Below are 27871 nucleotides of genomic sequence, written 5' to 3' on the forward strand. Positions count from 1 at the left end.
AAATAAGAAAGAAAGAAAGAAAGAAAGAAAAAAAAAAAATTTTTTAAAATGTCTAATAACCAGTATTGTAAACGATGGATGGCCCTAAAAGTTGTCATGGTAAAGATCTTCCATTATAAAATCCATTCCAAACTGGACATCTTGCTGATGGTTATCAACAGCAATGGGGTCCTCGCCGTCTAATGCTTCTTTACCCAGGATATTATTCATAATGGTTTTTGGATTGATAGAGACTTTGGCTTGTTGTTGTTGTTGTTGTTGTTGTTCTTCCTCCATCCCAGAATCATCAATGGTCCCGAACGCAGATTTTTCAACAAGACTTTCACAGTTCTCAAGCATGGCAAACGGATCTTTAAGGCATGGCTCTTCATAAGATGGAAATTTGGAGATTATCAGCCGGCTATTATTGGGAACGTAGTTTTCCGGCATGGTCGAAGTGGTTTTGAACTGATCGTTAGAAGGAAAAGAGTGTGATCTAAAGAAATTGAGCCCACCAATAAAGTTCATGGATTTGGATAAAGAAGAAACATTGTGCCAGCCATATTGTTGTTGTTGTTGTTGTTGTTGTTGTTGTTGTTGTTGGGTTGGCTCCAATATTTCACCGAATGACGAATACGAATGGATGTATTTTGAACTGGAAGAGGAAGGGGGACCGGCTGGAAGATGGTTGTTTCCCTTAGCTAAAAAAAAAAAAGGTTCGGAATTCTTGGACGATGATGATGTATTCGTCTTGTGATAGCCAGCATCATCGGAACCTGGGGCGGTGTAGCTGTTGCGGCGGTAATAGTAATCGTTGTTGTTGGAAAAAGTTGACCCGTTTCGGCTGGTGGTGGAAGACTCGGTACTATACGAGCTCAATCTTTTTCTAAGGTCATCGTGAGCCGATGAATCTAACACCCCACACCCCGCGAAGGAGGAGTCGATATTTTTATGGGAGTTACTGGCGGTGCTCGAACGTTTCTGTTTGATATTTTTCTTTGATATGGACGAAACTGGAGTGGCGGTGATGATCATTGAACACTGCGGGCCTTCTTCCATGATATCAAGCTTACCAAATGTCGAAATGTCATTGTTGAGTGCCATAGACTCGATCGACGCATTGCTTGATTTTTTCGTCAACACCAATCCGTTCATTGACTTGGAGGAATCCTTTATCATGATTGGCTGGAGTTCGTCATTTTTGTGGCTGATGATTGAAGCTCGATCGAATTTTGTCGACGTTGGCGACACTGGCAAGTCGTTGTTGTTTAATAATTGGAAAACTGGATCATTGATGTCGTTGACATTATTGTTGTTGTAAATGTTGAAAGACTCGTTCGAGGTGTATTTCCAACTGAGTTCGGGTTTTGGCTTTGGGGCATAAAGAAGCTTATTTCTTGACCCACTTCTCAAACGATGGTGGTTGTTGGTCTTCTTCTTTGATTTAGGGCTATTGGAGATCATAATTATGTTTGAACAGTTGTTGCTATTTGATGGTGGTGGCACTATTTGCTAAAAGGATGTTGAATCCATAGAAAGCAAAATATATGGTAAGGGGAGAAATTTTTCAGATTGATCCAAAAATGGAAAATCAGACTCTGGAAAGAAAAATGAAAAAAAAAAATAAAATATCAATAATAATAATAATAATAATAATAATAATAATAATAATAATAATAATAATAATAAAAATAATGATAAATGAAAATTGTGATTAATAATCGCCTTGCGGTGAATTCATGCACTTGCAAACACGGATGATTATTGTAGAGGATGGATGTTTGATGGCACAGTTCAGTTCAGCGGACAATAATAAGATGTGCTTATGTTGAGAAGTGTGGGGGGGAGAGAGGAGAGGAGAGACCTAAAAGTGTGGATTAATGGGTTGATAAATTTTAAATTTTATTTTGTTTGACCTCAAAACCGGTTTGAGATGAGGGGAATTGTAGTAAACTTAAGAGAATAATGGGGGGAGAGGAAAGAGAGACAAAAAGATGATGAGGCAATCTGGCCTGATGTGAAGATCCGAGAAGATGCCTTCCAGATCTGCTATGATTGGGTCTGCAGCAGAGTCGGTGCTAAACAAATTTGCTGGTTGCTGTTGTAAGGAAGGGAAGTGATATTTATATGATAATGTTGTTTTGTGTGTGTGTGTGTGTGTTATACAGGTGTGCAATTTGTTGTGTATCTGAAAAAAAAAAAAAAGGGGATTGTTTATTATATAACGCTAATAACACACACCAATGTGATGATCGGTCGACAGATACTTTATTGACTTATGTTTTATTATTTTAGTGAGTGTGAGGTGCTTTACCTGACAATCATGCTGTCGCATGCCGGGCAACGCACATTTCGCTGAGATCTCCCGCAACTGTCGGCATGCCCTCTCTGCCCACTGCCGTTTCTGGCAGCCAGTCCCCGGCGATCGTTGGGCGGATCTGCAGCGTGCATTTGGTGCTGCATGTGACTTGACCAGGGACACAAAGCGTGCATTTGGCGCCAATCTGTCAAACATCTCGACTCTCCCGCGTGCTCTCCCACAACAACAATTGTATTATTGGTGGGTGGTCTGTTACTCCATCGGCTCGTCTTCATTTGTTTGTTTTGAATAACCAGCTATCCAATTGTCTATCATCTAATTGTTATTGTTATTGCTATTGCTATTGTTATTGGTTGTTTGGCATTCCAATACATCGACAACTGCCCCAAGTGGCTCCACCACCCATCGCACTTCATATTATATTCATATACCTCCAATCCACCGTGAGTAGCCGTTTCAAATCCTCAAAAAATTACACCAAAACTTCCCCTACCTACCCACCGCGTACACGGATATATCGTGAAGAACAGAAAAAAAAAAAAAATTTCAAATGGCCACAGATGTATGATTATGATTGATTGCCTACACGTAGCTTAGCATTTATTTATTTTTCTTCTCATGTTGTTTCAAGTCAGTACACTCCATGTTTTTTTTGGATAATCATAAATAACTCGTAAAATCCTGGCGATGACAGTCCGTTCAAAACAAAAGAAACAAAAACATTGCTTTTTTTATCATGAGTATATACAATTTGTGATACCCTGAAGACTATTTTCCGACGTGGAAAAAAAAAAAAAAAAAAAAAAAAAAAAAAAAAAAAAAAAAAAACCGATACAAAACTTTAATGGTAGAGAGAGATAATTGCTCCCTCCTCCTCCTCCCTGGTTATGTGTTATCTCTACTAGTGTCATCTTTGTTTGTTTGAAGATCCTCTCTGTCACACAATCAATCAAATTGGTTAATTAATCATGCAAAATACCGCCTATAAGGTTTGTGGCGTGATGAAAATAACATTGTAATAACAATCAATAGATCTGGCACATGTGGTTAACGATCTGGCTGTATATGCAAGTTAGTGGTCCCAGGGCTTTTCCAGGTAAAACAATAGAGTAGAGTACGACATCGTTCCGTTCCTCAAGAAAAAAAATATCGTACTAGTTTGTCAACGCTGCTGTTACAAGACATTCGCGAGTGTTGGTTGGGTATTGGTTGGTTGGTTCACACAATATTATCTGTGATGATAATCAATCTATTGTTTTAATTTCTACAAGTTACTACTGGCAACACAATTGAGAAATCAGTTGAACCCCCCCCCCACCCCCTAATGTCTGGCATGGATCCATAAATATATCTGTATAGACTGTTTGGTGGTAGAGCATTATTGCCACTACATATTAAATCAGACACCAATCATCCACACATGCACTAACCTTCAATGACCTTATGCTTATAAACGTTGTGCTTATAGAAGTCAACCATTAGTCAAAGGGTTACTGGTGCAATATATACCGCAGTAGTTACACCTCCTTATAAGCCAGGTTTTTCATTGGTAAAAAAAAAAAAAAAAAAAAAATTAATAAGAACATTGGCAAATAATACTTGTAGAACAACCAAACAAAACTTGGGTTAGATTATCGAGTGCATCACTGGAAAAGCATGTCAAATCAAATCAAATTGTATATTAACGAGTCACTGAGGTTCTATATAACATGCAAGCCGGGAACTTCATGCTGGTCTTTCTAATAGGTAAGTAAAATACTATAACTTTCTCACAACCTCACACTCCTTGCTTTAAGAATTAATCCTATATGTATACCAGCGGGACGGGTCACAGAAATGAGATCTGGCTGGTCCCAAATATTTCTTGATTAGAATGTGCGCCTCGCTAGCACAATCGGTAGTGCATTCGACTCTTAGCAATAAGCGTCATCGAAAGGTTGCGGGTTCGAGCCCCGCGTGGGGCTTTTCTTTCTTTTTTGTTTTTACTTCCTCTTCATATACACTCACTGGTGCATCAAAAGGTATAGGATTTGCCCTTTCAAAAATTTTTGCTAAAAACAATTATGATATTGTTGCTGTTGCAAGAGATTCAAAAAAATTAGAAGAGTTGAAGTCAAAGCTCTCCGTGGATGGTTGTTCTGTTCACACTATCGAAGCTGATTTAAGTAAATTTGATGACATTGAAAAAATTAAGCAAGTAGTGGAACTGGAAAAATGGGATATCGAAACTTTGGTGTTAAATGCGGGTCAAGGTATTGGTGGTGACTTTGTTACGCAAACTAAGCTAGATAAAGAATTGCAACTTATTAGTCTCAATGCTAATTCAATGGTTCATATGTCGAAAATATTCTTGCCAAAATTGATTGCGAGGGGTCACGGAAAGATCATGATGGTATCTTCTGTTTCTGGTACTACACCAATTCCATACGAAGCTGTGTATGGTGCCACAAAAGCTTTTGTAAATTCTTTTTTTTGGGCAATCAGAAATGAAGTTAAAGGTTACAATATTGATATGACTTTATTGTTACCTGGTGCAACTGAAACAAACTTTTTTGTAAATGCTGGACTTGCTGAAACTGTCATTGGTTCTGGAAAGAAAGATAATGTTGATGAAGTTGCTCAAAGAGCTTGGTTTGCTTTGCAAAGTGGTCATGAATATGTTTATGGGAGTGATCTTGCGGAATATGAAGGTGATGTTTTGAATCGTAATCAAAGTGAGCTGCACAAAGCTCAAAGACACAGATATTTATCAGCTCCAAAAAGATGCTAGTTACATGGCTGTTAAAGAGCTAGTATCATGAGGCTAAGGGACTGAGCTTATATATTTTACATAACAAAATATATAGTAATTTGGTCGTCGTATAAGAGATTTTGTCAGTTTCTTCTCGTTTAAAATACTGAAGCATTGTTGTTTATGTAATGATTTGATCACGTTGAGGGAATAGTTTTAGAAAGGAACATGGTGATTACTGTCCATTAAAAGAAATCATCCATTCTTAGGTACCAGACGTGCCTGCAACCCTTGCAATATCAATACGGTAACTTCAGAGTTCTAAAAGAAATCTTTGCAGCGGCTGCTTGAGGCGCTTTTTTATTTGACTTTTCGGTTTCCAAAATTCAATTGAAAAAGTTAATAAAGGACTGGAGCAAGCCATTTGTTATCTGCTAGAACCAAGTGGATTCCCGGGGTTGGGCAATCTTCTCATATCTGTTGGATGTTGAAGGATTTGGTGGGATCTTTTGTTGTATATGTTATATATTATAGTAAATTGAATTGCTACTCAATAAAAACAGCAATGGAGTTTCCCTTCATTAACTTAGCCTTTTCTCATTTTTTTCTTATACCAGATAAATGGCATTATTATTATAAGAAATATCATCCACCAAGGTGAATTTTTGCAGCATAGACTGAGTTTTAGTGTTCATTAAACTATAGTTCAATATTGTCTATGATTCGAGAATAATGATAATGGGAAGAATAATGATAATACCAATGATTCCAACAATATTGATGATATTATAATATAAATTATGGCACCTACAAAAAGATCCAAAGAACCCCCTGTATATTTGACGGCACAATGTTCAAATGATGTCATATGGTACAACAAAAAGGGGACACCAATACAATCCCCCAAATTATGGCGTGATACGACCAAAGGCGATAACACCAATAATCATGCCATGATAAATACCTAATAAAGACAATAAAAGATAATAAAGGATAAGAGATAATTAAAACATGGGATATCAAACGTTCAATCAACATTTTCAAATACTTTTCTCTCTCCATTTCCAAAAAAAAAAAAAAACATAAATCATAAAAGAATTTCCAAGCTGATCAATAACAATGAAAAACTGCGAATAATCTCCTTATTCAATAATTTACCTAATAGTATGAATCATGTATATGTTCAGGTACTAAGAATCCCATATGTCGGTTATCTCTTCTTTGTACTTCTCAGCATATCCGCCCTAGTAAACCCTTTGCTGATTGAGAATCATCATGCTCCAGATTATACGACGAGTAATACTCTTGATAAATCGCTTGTAACTGGTCGTTGGATAATCCGTAATCTTCAGGATGGAAATTGTCCAACACTTCAATCAGAGAAGGATGAAGATTATTTTTGCCAGGTTTTTTATATTTCTCCAGAGCGGAAAAGTCAAAGTCTTTCAAGATGATGATTTCCGCATCACACTTCACTTTGCGGACTCGGCACAGGTCGCACGATGGACCAGTCCGTTGACGTCGTTTTTTTTTGTTTTTTTTTTTTAAAGTCCCTATATTTAACTACTAAGAGCTATATAGGTCATCGCACTTTTTATGTACGGTTATTATGATCAATTATGCGCAGCTATGGCGACTTATTTGGTGTCCGTTTTCTCCCAATATTTTTGGTAACCCGGGAGTTTGGGTTGGAAAATGCAATGTTTTTGACTTGTAGCAACCTGTCACTATTTTTTTTTTAGCCAGGGAGGAGGAAATCTTCGAAAGACACCAGCGACGCAACCTTACCGGTAGTGTGTGATTTTTACTCACTAAAACCCCCTTGTATCTTACCTTCAGAGTGGTGTTTTTTTTTTTTTTAAAGACAAAATTCAATGAATGAATGAATTGTATATTAACGAGTCACAAAGGTTCTAAATAACATGCAAGCCGGGGATTTCATGCCGGTCTTTCTAATTGGTTATGAGCACTGTCTCGTTATCTATAACTAATAGCTCAAACCAAACTAAATCAAAAAACAAGAAGCGCCATGGCGCAGTGGAAGCGCATTGGGCTCATAACCCAAATGTCCTAGGATCGAAACCTAGTGGTGCTAGTATTTTTTGACATTTGTTTCAAGTGTCTTCAGCCTTTTTTTTTTTTTTCTTTTTTTTTTTTTAATTCAGCTTGCTTTCTTTCTTTCCAGTATGAAATCGATGTCTTTGGATGTCACTATTTTAGTGACATTCATGAAAATAATATTGTAATATATCCTGAGAAATAGCATGTATTCAGTTCTTTTAACCTTCGAAGATTAAGCTGGAAGATATTATCCTGTTGGAAAATTAACAGGTACCCTGGATTCCTTCAACATCAAGAAGTAGTTCTAAATCCCTGTATCTTATTTTATTTATTTTCGGGGCAGGGGGTATGTTAAAGCTCTCGATGGAATCAATAATGCCATTTATTGTATGGTGTCTGAACAAAGAGATTCTACAACAGAGATCAGTACATGCAAGATAGAAAAGGTTTTATGTGATGCAATTTTCTCCAAAGGTGAAGCTCCATTGAATCTAAGAAATGGTCCCCAGTATTATCGAATTTAGCTCTATCAGTTTGAATTGTATCAATGTGTGGTCGCCCCCACTGAATCACATTGTTAACATCATTAGAACGAGACAAAAAAAAAATGACTGTCTGGCCATGAGAACAGCTCTCAGTAAAAGTTAAATTCGAAGGTAAAACTGTAAATTATAAATTTAAATACCAGATGATGCTTCATATTTGTTGTTGTTAATGTTTATACTTATAAGTATGGTGGCTGCATTTTTTTTTTTTGTTGTTGATCGAAAGTATCATGCTGAAAAGGAAAACAAAACTTTTCTTTTGATATAAATGTAGCAACTTATTACTTAAGCAGGAATTTCCTTTTGCGCGAGAGCAAACTTACAAAACCATTGATCGACCATATAAACCCCAATTTCGTATCTCTTGTTATTTGACCTCTTTCTAGTTTTCCAGCTCCTACTTTTTTTTTTTTTTCACGGATTGAGAGTTAGGGATACGTTTTAATAACATTATATTATTTTTACAATTTAAGAATTCGAGATTTTCTTCATAATTGAATTTTTTCTTTTTGTTTAATTAAGACATGTCAAAGAGTGCAATCGGAATTGGTATGTGTATTGTAGTAAAATAATTACCACACAATAATTACTACACAACATTATAGATTTCTTGAATGATTTACTAACAAAATAAAATTAATCAGACCTTGGTACAACGTATTCCTGTGTTGCCAAGTTCAGCAATGAAAGAGTGGAGATCATTGCTAACGGTAAGTACTAGCTAGATAATTGCAACATGCAACCCTAAATTTGATGCATACTAACATAATTTACAGACCAAGGTAATAGAACCACCGCAAGTTTTGTAGCCTTCAACGATACTGAACGTCTTATTGGTGATGCTGCTAAAAACCAAGCGGTTATTAATCCTCACAACACGGTGTTTGATGCCAAGCGATTGATTGGTAGAAAATTTGACGATCCAGAAGTCCAGGAAGATATCAAGCATTATCCTTTCAAAGTGATCAATGAAGGGGGTAAGCCCAAGATCCAAGTTGAGTATAAGGGAGAGACTAAAAAATTCACCCCTGAAGAGATATCAAGCATGATTTTAGGCAAGATGAAAGAGACTGCCGAAACATTTTTGGGAGAGCAAGTGAAGGATGCAGTTGTTACGGTGCCAGCATACTTCAATGACTCTCAGAGACAGGCCACCAAGGATGCAGGGTTAATTGCCGGATTGAATGTGTTGCGTATTATCAATGAGCCAACCGCGGCAGCTATTGCTTATGGATTGGACAAAAAGGATGATGGCAAAGGTGAGCACGATGTGTTGATCTTTGATTTGGGAGGTGGGACATTTGATGTCTCGTTGTTATCTATTGATAATGGGATATTTGAGGTGCGTGCTACTGCCGGGGATACACATTTAGGAGGCGAGGATTTCGATAGTAGATTGGTTAACCACTTTATCCAAGAGTTTAAGCGTAAGAACAAAAAGGATATTAGTGGGAACCAACGGGCCTTGAGAAGATTGAGAACCGCATGCGAAAGAGCGAAGCGGACCTTGTCATCCTCTACACAAACTTCAATTGAAATTGACTCATTGTTTGAAGGTATTGACTTTTATACTTCGATTACCAGAGCAAGATTCGAAGAATTATGTGGTGAACTATTCAGATCCACTTTGGATCCGGTGGAAAAAGTTCTAAAGGATGCAAAGATTGGGAAATCAGACGTTGAAGAAATTGTTCTTGTTGGTGGGTCCACCAGAATTCCTAAAGTTCAAAAATTGGTTTCTGATTTTTTCAATGGAAAAGAACCAAATAAGTCAATTAACCCAGATGAAGCAGTTGCTTATGGTGCTGCTGTCCAAGCTGCAATTATGACTGGTCATACTTCTACAAAAACCCAAGACTTGTTGTTATTAGACGTTGCTCCATTATCTCTTGGTATAGAAACTGCTGGCGGGGTCATGACAAAATTGATCCCACGAAATTCTACTATCCCAACAAAGAAGTCTGAAACTTTCTCCACTTATGCCGACAATCAACCCGGTGTGTTGATCCAGGTTTTCGAAGGTGAGAGAGCTAAGACTAGAGACAACAATTTGTTGGGGAAGTTTGAACTTTCAGGAATTCCTCCAGCGCCAAGAGGTATTCCTCAAATTGATGTAACCTTTGACATTGATGCCAATGGTATTCTAAACGTTTCTGCGGTCGAGAAAGGCACTGGAAAAACCAACAAAATTACCATTACAAATGATAAGGGCAGATTATCTAAAGATGATATCGAAAGAATGGTGTCTGAAGCAGAGAAATTTAAAGAAGAGGATGACAGGGAAACAGAAAGAATTACAAGTAAGAATGGATTTGAAAGCTACGCTTATTCACTCAAGAACAGCATTGCCGAGCAAGGCTTTAAGGATAAAGTTGCAAGTGAGGATGTTGAAAAATTAGAAAAAGAAGCGAATGAGGCCATCAAATGGTTAGACGAATCTCAATCGGCATCGACTGATGAATATAAGTCCAGACAAAAAGAATTGGAAGAAGTTGCCAATCCGATTATGAAGAAGTTCTATGAAACTGGTGCCGGAGGCGCTCATCCTCCGCCTCCGCCTCCTGGCAGTGGAAGCTCCGGTGCAGGTACTGCTGGCCCAACTGTTGAAGAAGTTGATTAGGCCACAAAATATTTGAGTTTATGTCCTGTTTTTTTTTTTTTTTTTTCTATCTGTTTCGTTGTTCAAAAAATAAGTATATAGTCGTCACGTATATAAAAACCAACCAAAATCGCTATGTCCATGTGTAATGTTCCAGTATAATTGAATTTACAAAGTCTACAAAAAAAAACATTCAAAAAGGCATGTAACACTAAGACTAACGTACTCAAATGGAGAATTGAAAAAAAAAAAAAGGAAAAAAGAAATGAATAAAATACGTCAAATTATCAAAAAACAAGCAATGGAAGTCAAGTAGAGCACTAAATATCCAGATTCAAGCTAGTTTTCACGTTAATACCTTTAGATATTTCTCGTTACTATAATCATCATATTCACAACACAAAGCAAGATGCTGTTAGGTAATCCAAATGGTTCGAGAATTTCATCATTTGCCAACTTTACCGTACTTTGCCTTTCCAATATCCAAAGGAATATAATGGTACTTGATCATATGCTGTATTTGTTTCTTCATACTGAAACTGAATAATGCAATGAAATACATTAAAAGAATTGGCCAGAATACTGGCAAGTTAAATATTTCAAAGAAACTGCCAAACAAGGAAACGGTGGTGGCCACCATAGCTCTATGCCAGAATTTGAACTCAGGTAATCTTCTAATAAAAGGTCTAAATTCATCATCAACAGCCCCAGAGTCACCACCTCTTTTTTCTTCTTCAGTCAAACCTTCTTCAATTGATTCATTGTTGAGCTCTTGTTGTAAAGTAACATCAAACTTTGGTTGGAGAAACTGAATAAATAAAGAAAGTAAATATATGGAAAGCGTGTAACAAATAATGTACCAGCCTTGGGCAACTAATATTCTAACCAAGAATAAAAATAACATGATCCCGAAACCGGCCCATCTATAAGTAACGAAAGGCGTTACTTTATCCAAGTTAACTTGATATAATGTTTTTGCCTTGTCAATGTATGCCGTAAATTGGTTGACGGCTGGACTTGGATCATCGAAGGATGGCATGGCAATATGATCTGTTTTGAAAATAAAGAAGCTTTTTTATTCTTCACCGAAAAGGTTCCGTTCACACTGGATTGAATAATTGACAATAAATAAATGAAAACAAATAGCTTTCCTAATATATATAATTTCGAAAACACAATTCACTCTTCATTTCACGGTAATGTTTTGTCCATTTGTTCTCAATTTTTAACAATATACACGTGACAAATATACACGTGACAAAATTCAGCTATCATCAAAAATTGGTAAAACAAAAGAGAGAACTCGCATTGTGATAGAGAGACGAATTTCAAATATTTCTCGTTATTATTTATTTTTTGTATTAAAGATGAGTGGGTATGTATGCTATAAAATCAAATGTTTTATTTATCACCCAAGACTCCATTTTTATTCAGGATCAGGAGACTTGTTGATCACAAGGAAGCACATGAACTTTTGGGAATCCTGACAGTTAAGCCATGCTAGGAACTATTACTAACAATTCATTCTCAGTTGGACCGTGATTTTCAATTTGGTCTTGGTCATAGTATTATCAGTGGTTGCTTGGTTTTTTGCACCAAAACAGGATAGAACGTGCGTATTATTGCTACCGAGGCTGATAAGGCTAGCCAGAGATACATTCATGGGAACTACCAGTGGTAACAAAGCTAATGCTTAAAGGTCCCTCGAATAGAATTTTCTTAATGTTTGAACTATCAATTTTTTTTTTTTTGTCACTCAGTACTAACAATTAATCTTTTAGTGTCTGGCGTAGTAGTATAATATTGTTCCTTGCCATGGCCTACTTGATGTGGGCTATCACATACTTGTGTCAGTTACATCCTTTGGTCGTTCCTCGTCGCTCGGATTTGCGTCCTGAATATGCTGAGTAGGCTTTTTCTATTAGGAACTGGGTGGTGGCTATCTAGAAGATTTTTTTCCGGAAAAGGATAAGGGTTTATTTGTCCGTTACAGTTTTTACGTGTTGAACTTTATGTTTGATGCTTTATTATGTGCTACCCTTTTTTTCTGCTGCAAGAAGCAGAGGATTATGAAGCAGACTAACCTAATCAAGAGTGGTAGGAGAAGTAATGTTTGTGCTTCTAGGGTGGTGATCCCCAATTGTGTTTCTATACATCCAACTTTTTTTTCTCTTTTTTTTTTTTTTTTCCTTCTTACTTATATTTTTAATTCTATAAAAAAAAATCAAAGCTATAGTTGATTTCCTGCTATACCATGTTACGTAATTGAAGACCAGAGATGGCTCAGTACCCACTTTATTCCTCGTATAAATAATCAACCAGCTATGTCCACTGTAGAAACGAAAAAAGATGAGATAATTGCACACGTGATCATATTTCTGAGGATTTACGCCGCTCTACAACTTCTCAAAGAGATATCGCCACTATGTTTTATTTCTAAAGCCCTGATTTCTCACATTAACTTGGAGGATTAGATTTATAATACTGTACTAATAAAATGAGTTGGTTTGGATCAAGTGCAATAGACATCGATCTCATGATCAAGGAAACCTGTTCGGAGGCTATTCCTGACGGAGAAATTGATTTGATTAAAGGATTTGAGATTATTGATCTACTCAAGATTAAGAAAGTTAAAGCCAAGGAATTTTTAAGGGCTTGGGAGAATAGAATTATCAACAACAGAAATCCGAATAGCCAAATTAAGTTACTAAACCTTGTTGATTTATGTATTAAGAACGCGGGTATTAATTTCTCATTGGAAATATTTGCTGGAGGGTCAACCAGTGGTTCAGAAAATGATTTTGCATCATCTTATGGGACTATTCATAACCAATTTTTAAATAAGTTGCTATTTATTCTTCATAACTCAAAAACTAGCGATTTGGTTAAAGACAAAGTTTTGGAATTGATTGAAGTTTGGCACGCGTTGTTTTCACAAAATTCGAACTTGAACCACAATATTAAGTCGATATACAAAACTTTGAGAGACGAAAATTTCAAATTCCCAGAGATCAGTGAAAAAATCATTCTCAATGAAAAATTTCTAGAATCCAAAGTCCCTCCAGCTTGGGTGGATTCTGACTCCTGTATGATTGGATTTGAGCCATTTACAATGTTGAATAGAAAACATCATTGTAGAAATTGTGGTGGGGTGTTTTGCCATGATCACTCTTCAAATACCACTGAAATTCCAATGATTGGATTGAATGAACCTGTCAGAGTTTGCGACTCATGCTACCAACAATTAACATCCAAGCCAACATCCAAGACCCACAGTAAACACCATCATAAGCACCGTTCATCCAGAAATACCTTTATAGAAGACGAAGAAGATGAAATGTTAAAGAAGGCTTTAGCTTTGAGTTTACAAGAATCACAGGCTCCAAATCAGCCAAAGTATTCAGGGGAACAGAATGTGAGTGCCTCCGGTAAGACCGTTGATGACGAAGATGAAAATGTGGAAGAGAATTACCTGGACGAGGATATGAAGGCGGCTATAGCTGCTAGTTTGAGGGATATGGAGGAGCAGAAGCAACCACATAGGATAGATAACAAGTTGTACGCGGATTCTAATCGCCAAGAGCCTCCACAGCCATACCAACAGCCATCAATTTATGAGCCAATTTTGAATCGTGAATTAGAATCGAGAGTTTCTTCAAAGGAAGAGGAGTCAATTTCCTTGTTTTCACAATTGATGGGAAATCTTAAACAAAAGCAAATGATTGATAGTAATGACAACCAAGTGTTACAAAATGAGGAACTCCAATCATTGTATACTGAGATCATCAAGTTGAAAACAAAATTGGGTAGAAATATCAATGAAGACTTGGGAAAATATGATCAATTTATTGATTTGCAGGCGAAGATGAATACGATTGTGAGACTTTACGACGGTTTGTTAGAAAAAAGATTGAAGCTTAGAGGCTATAGTAGAGAATCGTACTCCGTTCCAAGTTATCCTGAACAATATCCTTCAAATATTCCTGCGTTATCAAATAACTATACTGGAATGGTACAGCAACCAATCTACACGGGGAGTCCTGCAATCGTTGAAACAGGTGCTACACAAGAGATACCAAATAACTATACTGGAATGGTGCAGCAACCAATGTATACGGGAACTCAACCAATTTTTGAAAGAGGTTCTATACCACAAATATCAAACCAGATTACCCCACAACCAACGCAAACACATACGCCATTCGTCCACAATCCTTATATGGAATATCAAACCCCATCACCAGCACAATATGCTGTCCCATCAGAACCTTCTTATCCACCTGAACCACAAACAGAAATGATCCAAGAAGCACCAGTGGATGTCGCTCAAGCTCAAGAAACTGCTGAGCCATCCCAACCTATCGAAGTTCCTCAATATCCTTCCTATCCACCTGAAGTACAACAAGAAATGACTCAAGAGGCGCCGTTGGATGCATCTCAAACTCAAGAAACTGTTGAGGCATCGCAACCTGTTGAGCTTCCACAATATCCTACAAATCCACCAGAAATTCAAAACCTAGCGCAATATCCCTCCCAGTCAGCTCAACCAGTTCAACCAGCTCAGTCAGTTCAACCAACTCAACCAGTTCAGCCAGTCCAACAAGCCCAACTTACGAAGGTACCTACGCCTTCTGAGCAACATAGAGCTTTGGATTACAATAATTATTCAAATATGTTTCCAAGTGCACCAACAGACAATATTGAGCCACCTCAATCACAATTACAACAAAATACAGCTCCAAGGGAAGAGGCATTATTGATTGAATTATAGGATTTTTTTTTGTGCTCTTTGTCTTTTCGTTTTTTTTTCAGCCATAAATAAATTTTTTCTTAGTTATTTTTGTCTTGTTTTATTTACCTTCTATTTCCTCCTATATAATTTAGTGTTAATCCGAGGTTTTAATTAAGGGATCTGTCTTTTTTCTTTCTTTGTGATTCAAGTGCTTTCTGGCTTTCTGTTCTCACCCTTTTTTTTTTTATCACACAGTCCATCCAGAGCTGTTATACAAATGCTACAAGAATCATATATTGAAAAAGATTACAAAAAAATTGCTCTTTCTATAGAAACCACCTGTCTGTTATTCAGTGTATTAAACGTAAAGAATTGTCTCAGTTTCCCCGTATGTAGGTTATCATCACTGCAAAAAAAAAGAAAAGATCTCTGAAAATTTTCCGCAATTTTTTCTATATATAACCTGCGCGCCCCTGACTTGCATATGATGATGATCTGTAATATATCCATTTTTTTTTTTTTTGTATTTTTTTACAATTTTTTTTTCACCTTTTCTTTCTTTTTTTTAGTAACTATAAGCATTCTTTAAACATCTTCTTACCAAACTTTCCACTCGTTCAAAATCGAGGTTATCTCGCTTCAGTCATTCAAAGTAACAGATCCAAGTCCACATAGCCCATCTATCTATTGCACTTTCAAGATCAACCAAAGACACCAGTCAATAACAAATACTCTGCCGTGAAAACATAACTTCAAAAACAGTACACTCTTTAACATATCCATACCTAAAAATATCAATATTTGATCTTATTTCTCTTACTAGCCAATACAAGTTATAATGAAGCTTTCGTCATCCCTAATAATATCGTCGATAATATCGTCTGCTCTGTTATTGATACAACCAGCACTCGCTGCTGATTGGAGCTATCTTGGTTGTTATTCTAAATCATCTTTTTCGGGAGATGCAACCGACGATAGTGAGCTATCAGTAAGCTCTTGTGAGAGTCAGTGCAGTAATTATAAATATGCCGCGTTACTCAACTCCACTGGCTGTGTTTGTTCAAATAGTGATCCCTCTGGTGATTCTTCCAGTGACAGTATGTGTGGTTCTACCTGTTCTAGTCTTTCGAATAGTACCTGTAGTGGCTCTGATAGTTATTATTCTGTTTACATTAATAGTGATGCGACTAGCAGCTCCAGTTTAAGTTCAAGTTCTAGTTCGAGATCAGCTTCCATTTCTTCAGCTTCCAGCCAATCATCGTTGCCGTCACTGTTGTCACTGACCTCATTGCTTTCTTCATTATCACCATCGTCATCATCCACTTCATTAACAACATTGTCATCATCCACTTCATCTTCTTCATTACCATCATTCACTTCATCTTCTAAATCGTCGCATGCTACTCCGACCACGATCAGTGCTAGCCTTAAAGTCACTTCTTCGTATGTCTCGTTTTCAGCTACAACATTTCAAACAACATCATTGTCTCTTAGTGTAAATAGCGATGGAAAAACTTTAACATCGAAAGTGCTCATCAAAACCACACAAAGTTATAGTGATGTGTATGTCACTTACACTGCAAGTGTGACCGACGGAAGCTTGTCAGTAACATCAAAGTCAAAAACCGGTTCTCTTTCTGGAGGACCAATAGCAGGAATTGTTGTAGGTTCTGTTTCTGCAGTTGCAATCTTCATTTTTATTCTATTTTGGATTTGGAAAGCACGTAAAGGTGCTAATGATGTTGAAAATCCAGAGGTGGCAGCCGCAGTGGTTGCAAATAAATACTCTGAAAAAATGGGGAGATTTGGGATCAATAGATTTAGCAATCTATCACGTTACGATGGTGATGATGACGATGACGATTTCATTATGGCTCCAGCTATGGGCTCAACAGGTGAGGATAACAAGTATGATTCTTTGAATACCAAATCAAGCTCTCAACCTAGAAGCTCATTAGCAACCGCAAATAATAATACATTGCAAAATGATAATGATGGGAACGGAAACCAAGAAATAAAAGAGGATGAGGATGATGATGGAATACCATCGGATTCAGGAGATCAACAGAGGTTGTTAAATCAAAGATTAGTTATCATGAATCCTGATAATTAGAATAGCAAGAATTTCTAGGATAAGTGCGTATGCCAATTCTTAGTTTTTGATGAACTAATTTTGTCTTCATCGAATTATTCTGTATTTTATTAATCTACAGAAAACAATTCTAGGCACACATAGTAAAATTGCCATTATTATGTGTTATTTCTTAAATTCCGGTTCCTTTAAAAATCATATTATATTACCCAGAAAGTGAGTTTCTAAAAACTTTTTGGATCATGTTGACTGACTCTATCATTCGCTTCAGGTTGCTATGATTGCATGTGTTACGATAGATTTTAGATTTCAACCTACATAAGGCGTTTATCCTTTGATCTGTACTTGATGCTCAATATTATAGATAGCCTTTCTCATGAATACCGCAGAATTCTATTTTGTAATTAACATATGCTGGGTTTTCCATGCTATCCATATATATTAAAATCCTTGTAAGATAGGGGTTGCATCAGTGATAGATCTAGACCTGGGACTTTTAGGTAACTACTGATTACTGGACTCAATTCTGCTTTCTAACACAAAACCAAGAAAGAAAAAATAATTGCCCATATATTTTTGTTATTCTTTTTTCTCTACAGAATGCTTTAGAACTGCTTTGATTCATTATTCACGGTGATGCTTTTACCTCTTATAATACCACTTTTTCTTTTTTTAAGGTATAAGAATAGTGCATGCGAATGAAGAATAATATTAAACTTATTATTACTATGATTTTCATTAAAGACTTTGAAGGTTTGCATGATAATAATGGACTGTCGCTTTGAGCTTGATGAATATACTACGATCAATTCTATACATTTTGACTTAGAGATTTTCTGTAGATCTTGATACCAATAAACAAACAACCAAAAATCTTTTGTTTAGGAAAATGGTTTCTAAAAATTAGTTTGATTCCCAAAAATTTACCATATTTACTTAACCATCTAATAGCGTAGTTCAAGGAAGTCGCATTAACCCTTGGTCATGGATTCCTAGCCACTGTGATCCACTGTTTTTTTATCCAGTTCCGCCCTCAATTATTGGGTACCGCTCGTCTTTTCACAAGTTCTGTACTGCCCTCGTTTCCTATTGCGGTAATGTATAAACAAATACCACAAGCTTATCCAAGGGATAAGGGCCTCATTTCTGTTTGCTGCTTTATGTTACCATGGATTTCAGTGTTCGGTTAGCCCTTTATTGTGGGTGCTTGCCGATGGTACTTTACGCACCGGCGGTAGCGCAGCACTCGGCTGCAGCTCTGGTTATTGCATTTCGGCATGCATATATAAACTTTCGGGGTTCCCCATTTTTCCAGCGGATGTTTCTACAATAACTCTACCATAGAATTCATTTTTCAGGAATCCATTCACAATAATAATAGTTTGCAAAGGTACTCCATAGTCTTTCGAAATGTCCTCCATTCAGCAGCTCAGCTTTTACCAAAACACCCCAAGAGATATCGAAGCTAATTCTCGAAGTTATGATCAATTGAACGAGTACACTCCAAAGAGATTACCTGCTCTTGGTGACGAACCAAGATACACCACTCCAGCTATGATTCCTAATTATACTTATGTGGATACCACCAAAGCTTCTCCTTACAGTTCTGACTCTGAATCGCCAGTCAAAAGATCCATGTCTGCTGTCCCAGTTACCCCAGTTTCTGTTAAGTTACCATCGTTCAAATCTTTGATGCTCTCGATAAATGGGAAAGAAAATCAGCCTACTTTATCCTTTGAAACCCCATTCATGAACTCTTTGAGCTTGGAAAACTCAAACTTTAAAGCTTTGCAAAATGTTAGTGCTAGTGCTCATTCATCGCCATCAATTAGAGATAATGAAAGCTCAACCTTCTTGGGAATTTATAACTATGCAAAGGTTCAATTTGAAGATCCATACGGCAATGACAATGCTGCTAGTCCTTCGAACTTTATGAGAGGGGAGTCTCAATCTCAACAACAATCTCCATTACAATTACAACAAGAAAGATTTGGTTCATTCACCCTTCCTCAGCCACAGTTCACTTTCCAAGCACAATCCATGAGCCAGCCTTTGAATGGTTTGCAACAATTGGCCCAAGTGGTTAGCAGAAATAGTGAACTCATCCAAGTAAAACCTGCTCCTTCTATTCCATCCATGAATACCAACTCTTCCAGTAGCTCTACAGAAAAAAGATTCAAGTGCAAGATTTGTTCAAGAGGATTCAATACTGCTGGTAATCTTTCCAGACACAAGAAGGTGCATACTGGCGAAAAGAAGTACAAATGTCAGTACCCAGGTTGTGAATCCAAATTTGCTAGAAGTGATAGTTGTATGCAACATTACAGAACCCATGCTAATGAAAATGGTTACACTTCAAGAAGATTCAAGAGATTGAGAACTGAAACTGGTGATGATGATGATGAAGAACAAGAAGGAGAAGGAGAAGAGCGTGAACACAAGAGAATGAATGTCAGCACCTTGATGTCTTAAATTCACTAGTTCCTTTTGGATATTTCTTTATGTTATTGGCTTCTTTTTTTTTGTTCACTAGACTTTCATTTTAATCTTTGGGCTTGGGATCTTTCAATTTTCTTTCCAATGCTGTGCGTTGTTTAGATATAACTTACCGTTTTCAATTCGTTCACTATTTTAGATCATTACTACACTCCTTATATTTTTCAATTTTTTTTTGTCATATCATTGTTTTCAAGCTGGCTCTCAAAACACTGCTATTTTGACCCTCTCAATAAATTTTTGTTGTTGTTTTTCTCTTTAGACCTCCCGAATCAGTAAGTACACCAAGACTTTGGAATTTAAGGTTTGCCTCAACCTACATGAGAACAGCACCAGTAAATCCTGGAGACCGGATCAGGGGTCTAACCCACGAAAAATTCTATTAATAATTCAGGGTATTACCAGTGAAAATAACCGAAGATGGAAGCAGCCAGAAACCTTGCTAGAGAGTCCTTTACCTGCGTTCCAAAAGAAAGGGCATCAATGCTTAAAAGATTATGTCCTCCGAAGCGTGCGATCATCCATCTCAATCAAGAGTGCGGAAAATATAAAATTTGAATCTATTTTATCAAAAAAAAACAACAACAAAAAGACATTAACAAACATAATATGTTCTCTATATTATATTTTAAGGATATTTTGCCTCCGGTCAGATAAATTGAGTTGTCGATAAGAGATATTAGGGTTATCGCCGTGCTTAGATGATGCTTATAGTGACTTACTCGTCTTTCCTTCATGTTTTCAAAGGCATAGGAAAAGTATGAAAAGAAAAAAAATAGTATAATGGCCCTATTCTCAAATACATTATTTAAGATTTGAACGGTTTTCCTCTTTCCCACTTTCTATTGGTCCTTTTCTTTACTTTTTCTAGCTCATACTTTTTATCAATGCATTATTGATATCCCGGAAAAAAAAAAAGCCATGAAAATTTGGCAATCAAAAAATTATGAGTAATATCAAATAACAACATAATAAAATTTAAAGTGCAAACAACACACAAATAATCTCTGTGGGCTCAATAGAATATATTTTATAATCCCAAAGTTTAAAAGACAACATGAGCTCCGGTGTTATAAGGGTGGCTTTTCTAGGGCCAGAAGGTAGTTTCTGTCACCAAGCAGCACTACAGCAATTCTCCAAAATTTCAAATTCTCACAAGATCCAATATTGTCCACAAACCTCTATTGCAAATTGTTTTAGTAGCATTGATTCGAAAAATGTTAATTATTCTGTGATTCCTTTTGAGAATTCCACCAACGGCTTAGTGGCTTTCACTTATGATTTACTAAGAAACCATTTTTTCAAAACCTCCCTCAATGTGAAAAGTTCAAATAACAATAGGAATTCTCCAAATTTTGAGGTCATCGGTGAACAATATGTGTCAATTCATCATAATTTGCTCAGCACAGCCAGTTCTTTAGGATCGATCACGAAGATATATTCTCACCCACAAGTTTGGTCTCAGTGCTCAAATTTCTTTGGCAGCGGGAAGTTGAGCCCCACGGTTGTGAAAGTCGATAGCAGCTCAACCTCTAGAGCAGCACAGCTAGTGACTGAGGATATCAAGAATGGAATTACTACCACCGCTGCAATTTGTAGCGTAACTGCGAGTGAAATATATGGATTGAAACCAATTCTAACGAACATCGAAGATGATAATAATAATACTACAAGGTTTTTGGTATTGGCTGACAAAGACGAAAAATCTTATCTCAATGAAATAATCAAAGAAACAGAAAAAAATGATCTTGAAAAAAATCCTCTGAAACCTTACGTCACTCTCGTTGGAATTACCGTTCATAATGAAAATACAGGCGTTTTGTGTGATGTTCTTTCATACTTCAAACAATATAACATCAATCTTTCAACAATTAATACACGCCCTTCTCAATTGGTGAAATGGCAATATATCTTCTTCATTGAATTTTGGGGGAATCCGAGAGATGAGCATGTGGTAAAATGCTTAGATTCAATTAAAAAAATTTCTGAAGATTTGAAAATCTTGGGTTCATTTGCAAGAGATGATATGTACTATGACAATAAGGTTGATGTTAACGACACTATGCTTTGAAAGATATTTAATTTTTTAAAAAAATGCAAAATTTCTCAAGGGACAATTACAAGACTTGTAAAAGACCGCCTACATTTCTGGGATGCCATGAATGAGCACAAAAAAGCCTATGAATTAAATAAACAAACAACACCAAAATTAAAGGCACAGAAATAAAAAAAAAAAATAAATAAAATAAATATAGACTGATAGCAATACAGTATAGAAATTTATACTTTTCTAGTTATGAACCACAACGAAAAGAAAAAAAAAAATGAGTATACCAGGCACCATAAGTGATACAACTTATAGACCAAGTATTCAAATATAAGCACAGCTGGTAGTTTCAGTGCTGTTATATATCAAAGCATCTTTGATTGTAAGCTGACATATTTTGATCTTCTACTTTCTTCCTCCAAATATTATTCCCTTTGTTTCATGAATGTTGACCTAGAGCCATAGCACATAAAGCAAAGCAATGCCCCAATCCCCTCATTTACCATATTTCTGGAATACCCATTCCCTATTATCCAAAGGACACACATTACGAGTCTTCAACCATCTAGAAATACAATGCATATGGAAAGCATGATTACAAGACCCCCATACTGTGATACATTCCTCATTGGATGAGCTCATATTGTTTGGTTGACATTCTATACAAGGCTCCATTAAGTGGTTTCTGCAAATGGCACAATTTTCAACAACGATATCCCAAGACCAGAACGCCACGGCCGTCCACTTTCTAACTTCGAAACGAGGTTTCTTTGGCTTTTTTGTAGCGTTGGATGGTGCTTTTTTTTCGACTGTCGTTGTTTCTTCCTCTTCTTTTTGCTCTTCTACCGGAGGAACTACAAATAAAACAAGTTAATAACACTGGATTTCTCGGTTATGGCTGGTCTAGAAACAACCTATGAGGTATGAAATCATCAAATTAGGAAGTTTAGTCCGCTTTTGAATTCGTATTACTACTTACCATCTATATCCATAGTCTCAGACATGTTGAATTCTAGGTTGACACAGGATGTAATTACTATGGATAATAAAAAAATTCAATCAACGGGGAATTTTAATATATGATGTTCAAGATGACCCGAAGCTATCATTAATAATACGAAAAGTGAATTTTTGAAAGGTCCACAAAAATGCAAGCTCATTACCCGGATGTATGTTTACGCAACCCCACTGCCGTTTTTGACCCTTTCACAACGAAAAAAACCGGAACTATTATTTTATACACTAGCAGTCAATTTTGAAAAACTCCACTCATTATTTTGATTCGTGGTCGAATATTAATGCATGTTTGGCTACAGATATAGTAAACAGCTTCAAAGGGAATGCATTTGAAATGGCATAGCCTATTATATTGCTGAAACTCTTGATTTAAACAACCGCCAGCCCCGAAAAGCTTTAAAGTGTATTTAATCACCGTAAAATTTAAGTGTGTCGAACGTTCATGAGGATGGTATAAGTTGAGTTGCAAATTACAGAGCATACTAGAGGTTGTGGCTGTCAAGTTGATCATGTGATTTTTATTTTCATACTAGCACGTCACAACAGCATTTTATTGCAGGCATTGAGATACTTTTGTAATACTATTGTTAGAGCCTTGGAGCAATAAAGCATTGTAAGATATCTGTATTTATACAGGAACATTTTGAACGTGACATGATGTAAGGTCGTTTGCTAACATCATGAAATCACTACCATAATAATGGCAAAAAAAGCACAGAGAAAGAAGAAGAAGAGACATCACAGAGAATCTTCGGCAAGCGTCAATTTACATGTCGGGATAGGAGAAAAAAAAATACGGAGAACGAATGGACCACGGCTGCTCATGTTGAGAATTGAATGCAGTTTTCTCTTTGGTCCACACATCAAGGGGTGCAGCACCCGTGATACCCGCCTAATTTTTTTGATACGTGTGAAAACAGTTGAAATCAAAGACGAAAAAAAAAGCAGTGGAGATTCAAATATAGACACTAGCAATAACACGTTTTTGTTACTGAACAACTCATCAGCGATTGACTCAGCTATCTCAATCAGCCGGAGAAATCATGGTGAAGTTATTGAACATAGATCGCACCGCAACTTTTGCGATCTCCAATCACAACTTGCCCTACTTGGCAACCGCCAATGTTGCTGGAGCTATTGATGTTGATTTTTCAGACTCATCCAAATTGGAAATATGGTCTGCATTCAACAACAAGAATAAGACAACTCCTATAAACTCTGTGGAAATTGACTCTAAATTATACGACTTGACATGGTCTGCTGACAACAAATTGCTCGTTGGGGGTTTGGAAAACGGATCAGTGCAATTCTGGGATGGCGAATCTTTAATCAATAAACAGAATAATGACAAAGCTGTGTTGCACACCGCCACAAACCATAGCTCTGCCGTGAAAAGTTTGGCATTTAACCGTACCAAGAACAATATTCTTTTATCTGGATCTTCAAACTCAGAAATTTTCATATGGGATACCAACAAATTAACAGCAGACCCAATGACCCCAACTGGTGAATCATACACGTCAAAAAATGGTAACCCAAATGCGGGCTCTGCTGTTAAGAAAGGAACTATCGAGGAAATAAGTTCTTTATCATGGAATCATGTTGTTTCGCACATTTTTGCCTCATCTTCCACCAATGGGATCACTTCTATCTGGGACTTGAAATCAAAAAGAAAGGTATTAAATTTATCTTACACAGCCAACACCAATGCTGGTAACATTAGAGCAAATTTGTCCAGTGTTGCATGGCACCCAACTCAATCTACTAAATTAATCACTTCTTCAGATTTGGATAGTTTACCTGTCGTTCTCCAATGGGATTTGAGATTCGCAAAATCTCCTGAATGTATTTACGCTGGTCCAAAAGAGTTCAACTCAAACCCGCAATTCCATGAAGGTCATTCAAAGGGTATTTTATCCATTGATTGGTTGTCTCAAGACAGCGGATTCTTATTGACTTCTGGTAAAGATTCCAACACTTTCTTATGGGATACTAAGACTGGTGAGAAATTAGCATCTTATCCATCACATCCAAAGACCTCAACCATTAATGCAATTGGTTATAACTCTTCCTCTGATTGGATTTTCAAGACAAGATTTGCTGGCAAGAACCCAGAATATTTTGCCAGTGCTACTTTCGATGGCAAAGTTACGCTCCAAACCTTGCAAGATACTAGCAGCAATCAACCAGAAGAAGACTCTAGCGCTGATGTCAAGTCTAAGCAAGCCACTCAGGCCAATAAAGAGACCAGTGAAACCGATTTCTGGAATCAAATATCTACAGAAGACAGCTTAGCTGCTGACGATGAAGTTAAAGAAGAAGCTAAACCAGAAATTTTCATCAAGAAGGCACCAAAATGGTTAGCTAGACCAGTTTCTGTTTCTTTTGCTTTTGGTGGTAAATTGGTGTGTGTTAAAACCGTGATAAACGAAGATAAAACCGAATCTTCAGTTGTAGAGATTACTTCTGTCAAATTTGATAATACTGAAGGTGCTGCCAATCTTGAGAAATTATCAAGCATCTTATCTGACGATGAATCAAAGGCAAAAGAAATCATCAAAGAAAGATCATCTGGTGAAGAATCTTTTGACTGGAAATTATTGGATGAATTAAAATCTTTAAGCGGAGATAAGAAGAAGTTATTGGCCAAGTACGTTTCAAGCCAACTGCAAACTGTTGATAAAAAGGACGACGACAAGGAATCTGACAATTCATCTGCCAATGATATTAAATCTGATAATGATGATGACAGCTTTTTCAATAATTTGGCTGAAGAATCAAAGGAAGTCTTAACTACAAAGGTGTTCAAGCCAACGGGCTCGTTTGAACTTTTTAGCAAATCTGATGATGAAACTGTGACTGAGTTGAAAAAGTTAATTTTGGCTGGTAAATTCAGTGAATCAATTGAATTATCGTTAGAACATGAAAAGATTGTTGAAGCATTAATAATTGCCTTAAGTTCTGGTGACGAAAAATTGAAGCAAAAAGTTTTGGGCTACTACTTTGAAAACAATATCGAAAAAAAGAAAGACAGCTTAGCCAGATTATTGTATTCCACTTCTAATTTCTTTCCACAAGTTTCGGGCGCAGGTTCTGAAACCAGTGAAGATTCTATTAATGACTTGATCTCCAATGGTTCTGTTGATAACTGGCAGGAAATTGCACTTGGTATTTCCACTTACATCAAAGATGAAGCCAAATTTAATTCTAAAATAACTGAGTTGGGTACTAGAGTATATGAATCTGGCTCAAGAGATAATGCTATCTTATTGTATTTTGTTGGTGGCTCATTAGATAAGATTAGTGAAATCTGGTTAAAGGAGCTTGAAGACAAGGAAAAGGACATTGTTAATACTAAGGTAGACTCTGAAGATGCTAAGAAGAAGTCTTTATTGGATATTTACTACAAATTATTGGATGATTTGATTATCAAGGTTTTGATTTTTAAGAAGTCATTAGGCATTGCCGGTGAATTTCCAAATTCTGACAAATATTCAAAATTGGTCAAGGTTTTCCTTGATTACATCAAGAATATTGGTGACAATCATGGTGATTTTACTGTAATGGAAAAATTGTTGAATATCTTGCCAAATGATTTAAGTGATGTTGAACTTGGAAAAGCGAGAATATGCAGGGCCACCGCCAAACCAACTCCAGTTGCCACCGCCACGGCCAGCGCTACCAGAACTATCAGAGGAGGTAATAAATATGCTTCACCAGTTGTAAACAAATATGGTTCACCAGCAGCTAGCAAATATGGACCAACAGCCACAGCTGCTTCTAATCCATATGGTTCACCAGCTCTTAGCAAATTGCCAACGGTTCCTCCTGTGCAAACTGCTGCCGCTACTGCTCCACCTCCAATCAATGGTATTGGTGTGAAGAGCAATAACTTAGGAGCCGCCAAAAAGTCTACTCGCTCTAAATACATTGCTCCACAACCAGTGCTGACAGGTAACGCCTTTGGTTTGCCACCTTCCCAGCAACCTTTCCAGCCTGCGAATCCAGCATTTGGCGCCCCTAACAACTTGTATACTCCGGCTCAACCAACCAATAGCAATTATGCACCAGGTATAATAAACTCTAATGCCCCACAGTTTGGTCAGGCCCCTCCTCTTAACGCTCCTCCTCGTGGTTCAACTTCCCAAAATCCATCTACGGACAAGAAGGATGGGCATGAAGGTTGGAATGATTTGCCAGATACTTTTGCTAATGTTACTAGTAAGTTCAAGAAGAAGGCTGCCCCAGTTAATGTGGCTCAACCATTTAGTGCTACTCCACCACCACAAAGTCCAGCCATTGGTAACCAACCTCCATTTTCTAGAACTTCATCTTTCTCAGTCTCCGGTCCACCACCAATGAAAAAGAACTTTAGCTCTCCAAAAGTATCCACCGCTAATTTGAGCTCACCACAACCGGCTGTGAATGGTAAGTATGCCCCACAAGTTCTGAGCGTTAGTATTCCACCAACAGGTGGTCAACAGCCTAATAATGGTATGATGTCTCCTCAACCTGTTAATCCATACGCTCCACCTCCACCATCACAATTTACAGGTCTCGGTGCTGCCTCTCCATTTGGCACTCCGCCTGCGCAGGCTAACAGAGCTCTAAGTGGTGCTCCATCATTTGGTGCTCCACCAATGGGAGGTAGAAATGCCAATCCATATGGCGTTCCTCCACAAACTAATACACACAGCGCTCCTCCGCCTATGATGAATGCTGTACCACCAACTGCTGCTCAATCTCTTGCCCAGCAATCCGCTGTTCCACCGCCACCAAAGTCGGTTACAACTGCCCCAGTGCCAGCCGCGCCGGCCAAGCCAAAATATCCTACTGGTGACAGATCTCATATTCCACCAGAAGCCCAGCCAATATTTCAAATTTTGAATGATGAACTTTCTGCTGTTAAACCAAAGATCCCTGCCAAATATACTAAGAAGATTGTTGATACCGAAAAGCGTTTGAACATTTTGTTTGAACACTTAAACAACGGAGAATTATTAAGTACTGGTACTATTGACTTATTGAAGCAATTGGCAACTAGTTTGAGTGGCAAGGATTATGCTGGCGCCCACGGTGCTCATTTGGAAATTGGCACTAACTTTGGTGCCGAATCCGGACAATGGCTAGTTGGTGTTAAGCGTTTGATTGATATGGTTGAGGCTACGGACAGTATGTGAAAAATAGAGAGACTTGTTGAATATTGAGTTTTGCATGCTCATTTTTTTTTTCTATTTAAAAGATCTTTTTTA

The 27871-nt window shown here is 37.1% G+C and overlaps 11 protein-coding genes across 11 annotated transcripts; 8 read left to right on the forward strand and 3 right to left on the reverse strand. All coding sequences in view use genetic code 12, as the record gives it.

Moving 5' to 3' along the window:
• Window positions 1-84: 84 nt before the first annotated feature.
• DASC09_040140 (uncharacterized protein) lies at window positions 85-1443 on the reverse strand (the record flags this gene model as incomplete). Its single annotated transcript, XM_064997613.1, has 1 exon — window positions 85-1443. The coding sequence occupies one exon, from the start codon at window positions 1441-1443 to the stop codon at window positions 85-87; it is 1359 nt and encodes a 452-aa protein (XP_064853685.1).
• Window positions 1444-3340: 1897 nt separating this feature from the next.
• DASC09_040150 (SDR family NAD(P)-dependent oxidoreductase) lies at window positions 3341-5069 on the forward strand (the record flags this gene model as incomplete). The annotated part of the gene is made up of 2 exons (XM_064997614.1): window positions 3341-3395; window positions 4327-5069. The coding sequence occupies 2 exons, from the start codon at window positions 3341-3343 to the stop codon at window positions 5067-5069; spliced, it is 798 nt and encodes a 265-aa protein (XP_064853686.1).
• A 3091-nt stretch (window positions 5070-8160) lies between these two features.
• On the forward strand, window positions 8161-10256 carry DASC09_040160 (Hsp70 family ATPase; the record flags this gene model as incomplete). Its single annotated transcript, XM_064997615.1, has 3 exons — window positions 8161-8185; window positions 8281-8346; window positions 8413-10256. 3 exons carry the CDS (start codon window positions 8161-8163, stop codon window positions 10254-10256), a joined length of 1935 nt encoding a protein of 644 aa, XP_064853687.1.
• A 424-nt stretch (window positions 10257-10680) lies between these two features.
• RER1 (protein retrieval receptor) lies at window positions 10681-11274 on the reverse strand (the record flags this gene model as incomplete). The annotated part of the gene is made up of 1 exon (XM_064997616.1): window positions 10681-11274. The coding sequence occupies one exon, from the start codon at window positions 11272-11274 to the stop codon at window positions 10681-10683; it is 594 nt and encodes a 197-aa protein (XP_064853688.1).
• Window positions 11275-11602: 328 nt separating this feature from the next.
• VMA9 (H(+)-transporting V0 sector ATPase subunit e) lies at window positions 11603-12146 on the forward strand (the record flags this gene model as incomplete). The annotated part of the gene is made up of 3 exons (XM_064997617.1): window positions 11603-11610; window positions 11767-11847; window positions 12017-12146. The coding sequence occupies 3 exons, from the start codon at window positions 11603-11605 to the stop codon at window positions 12144-12146; spliced, it is 219 nt and encodes a 72-aa protein (XP_064853689.1).
• Window positions 12147-12732: 586 nt separating this feature from the next.
• On the forward strand, window positions 12733-15006 carry VPS27 (ESCRT-0 subunit protein VPS27; the record flags this gene model as incomplete). Its single annotated transcript, XM_064997618.1, has 1 exon — window positions 12733-15006. The coding sequence occupies one exon, from the start codon at window positions 12733-12735 to the stop codon at window positions 15004-15006; it is 2274 nt and encodes a 757-aa protein (XP_064853690.1).
• Window positions 15007-15805: 799 nt separating this feature from the next.
• Window positions 15806-17080, forward strand: DASC09_040200 (uncharacterized protein; the record flags this gene model as incomplete). The annotated part of the gene is made up of 1 exon (XM_064997619.1): window positions 15806-17080. The coding sequence occupies one exon, from the start codon at window positions 15806-15808 to the stop codon at window positions 17078-17080; it is 1275 nt and encodes a 424-aa protein (XP_064853691.1).
• Window positions 17081-18469: 1389 nt separating this feature from the next.
• Window positions 18470-19531, forward strand: DASC09_040210 (uncharacterized protein; the record flags this gene model as incomplete). The annotated part of the gene is made up of 1 exon (XM_064997620.1): window positions 18470-19531. One exon carries the CDS (start codon window positions 18470-18472, stop codon window positions 19529-19531), a length of 1062 nt encoding a protein of 353 aa, XP_064853692.1.
• Window positions 19532-20612: 1081 nt separating this feature from the next.
• Window positions 20613-21626, forward strand: PHA2 (prephenate dehydratase PHA2; the record flags this gene model as incomplete). Its single annotated transcript, XM_064997621.1, has 1 exon — window positions 20613-21626. The coding sequence occupies one exon, from the start codon at window positions 20613-20615 to the stop codon at window positions 21624-21626; it is 1014 nt and encodes a 337-aa protein (XP_064853693.1).
• Window positions 21627-22097: 471 nt separating this feature from the next.
• On the reverse strand, window positions 22098-22606 carry HRT1 (SCF ubiquitin ligase complex subunit HRT1; the record flags this gene model as incomplete). The annotated part of the gene is made up of 2 exons (XM_064997622.1): window positions 22098-22456; window positions 22582-22606. 2 exons carry the CDS (start codon window positions 22604-22606, stop codon window positions 22098-22100), a joined length of 384 nt encoding a protein of 127 aa, XP_064853694.1.
• A 1056-nt stretch (window positions 22607-23662) lies between these two features.
• On the forward strand, window positions 23663-27799 carry DASC09_040240 (Sec31 protein; the record flags this gene model as incomplete). Its single annotated transcript, XM_064997623.1, has 1 exon — window positions 23663-27799. One exon carries the CDS (start codon window positions 23663-23665, stop codon window positions 27797-27799), a length of 4137 nt encoding a protein of 1378 aa, XP_064853695.1.
• Between the last annotated feature and the right edge of the window lie 72 nt (window positions 27800-27871).

This window comes from Saccharomycopsis crataegensis (assembly GCF_037102585.1).
Source record: "Saccharomycopsis crataegensis DNA, jcf7180000000084, whole genome shotgun sequence".
NCBI classification, from domain to species: domain Eukaryota; kingdom Fungi; phylum Ascomycota; class Saccharomycetes; order Ascoideales; family Saccharomycopsidaceae; genus Saccharomycopsis; species Saccharomycopsis crataegensis.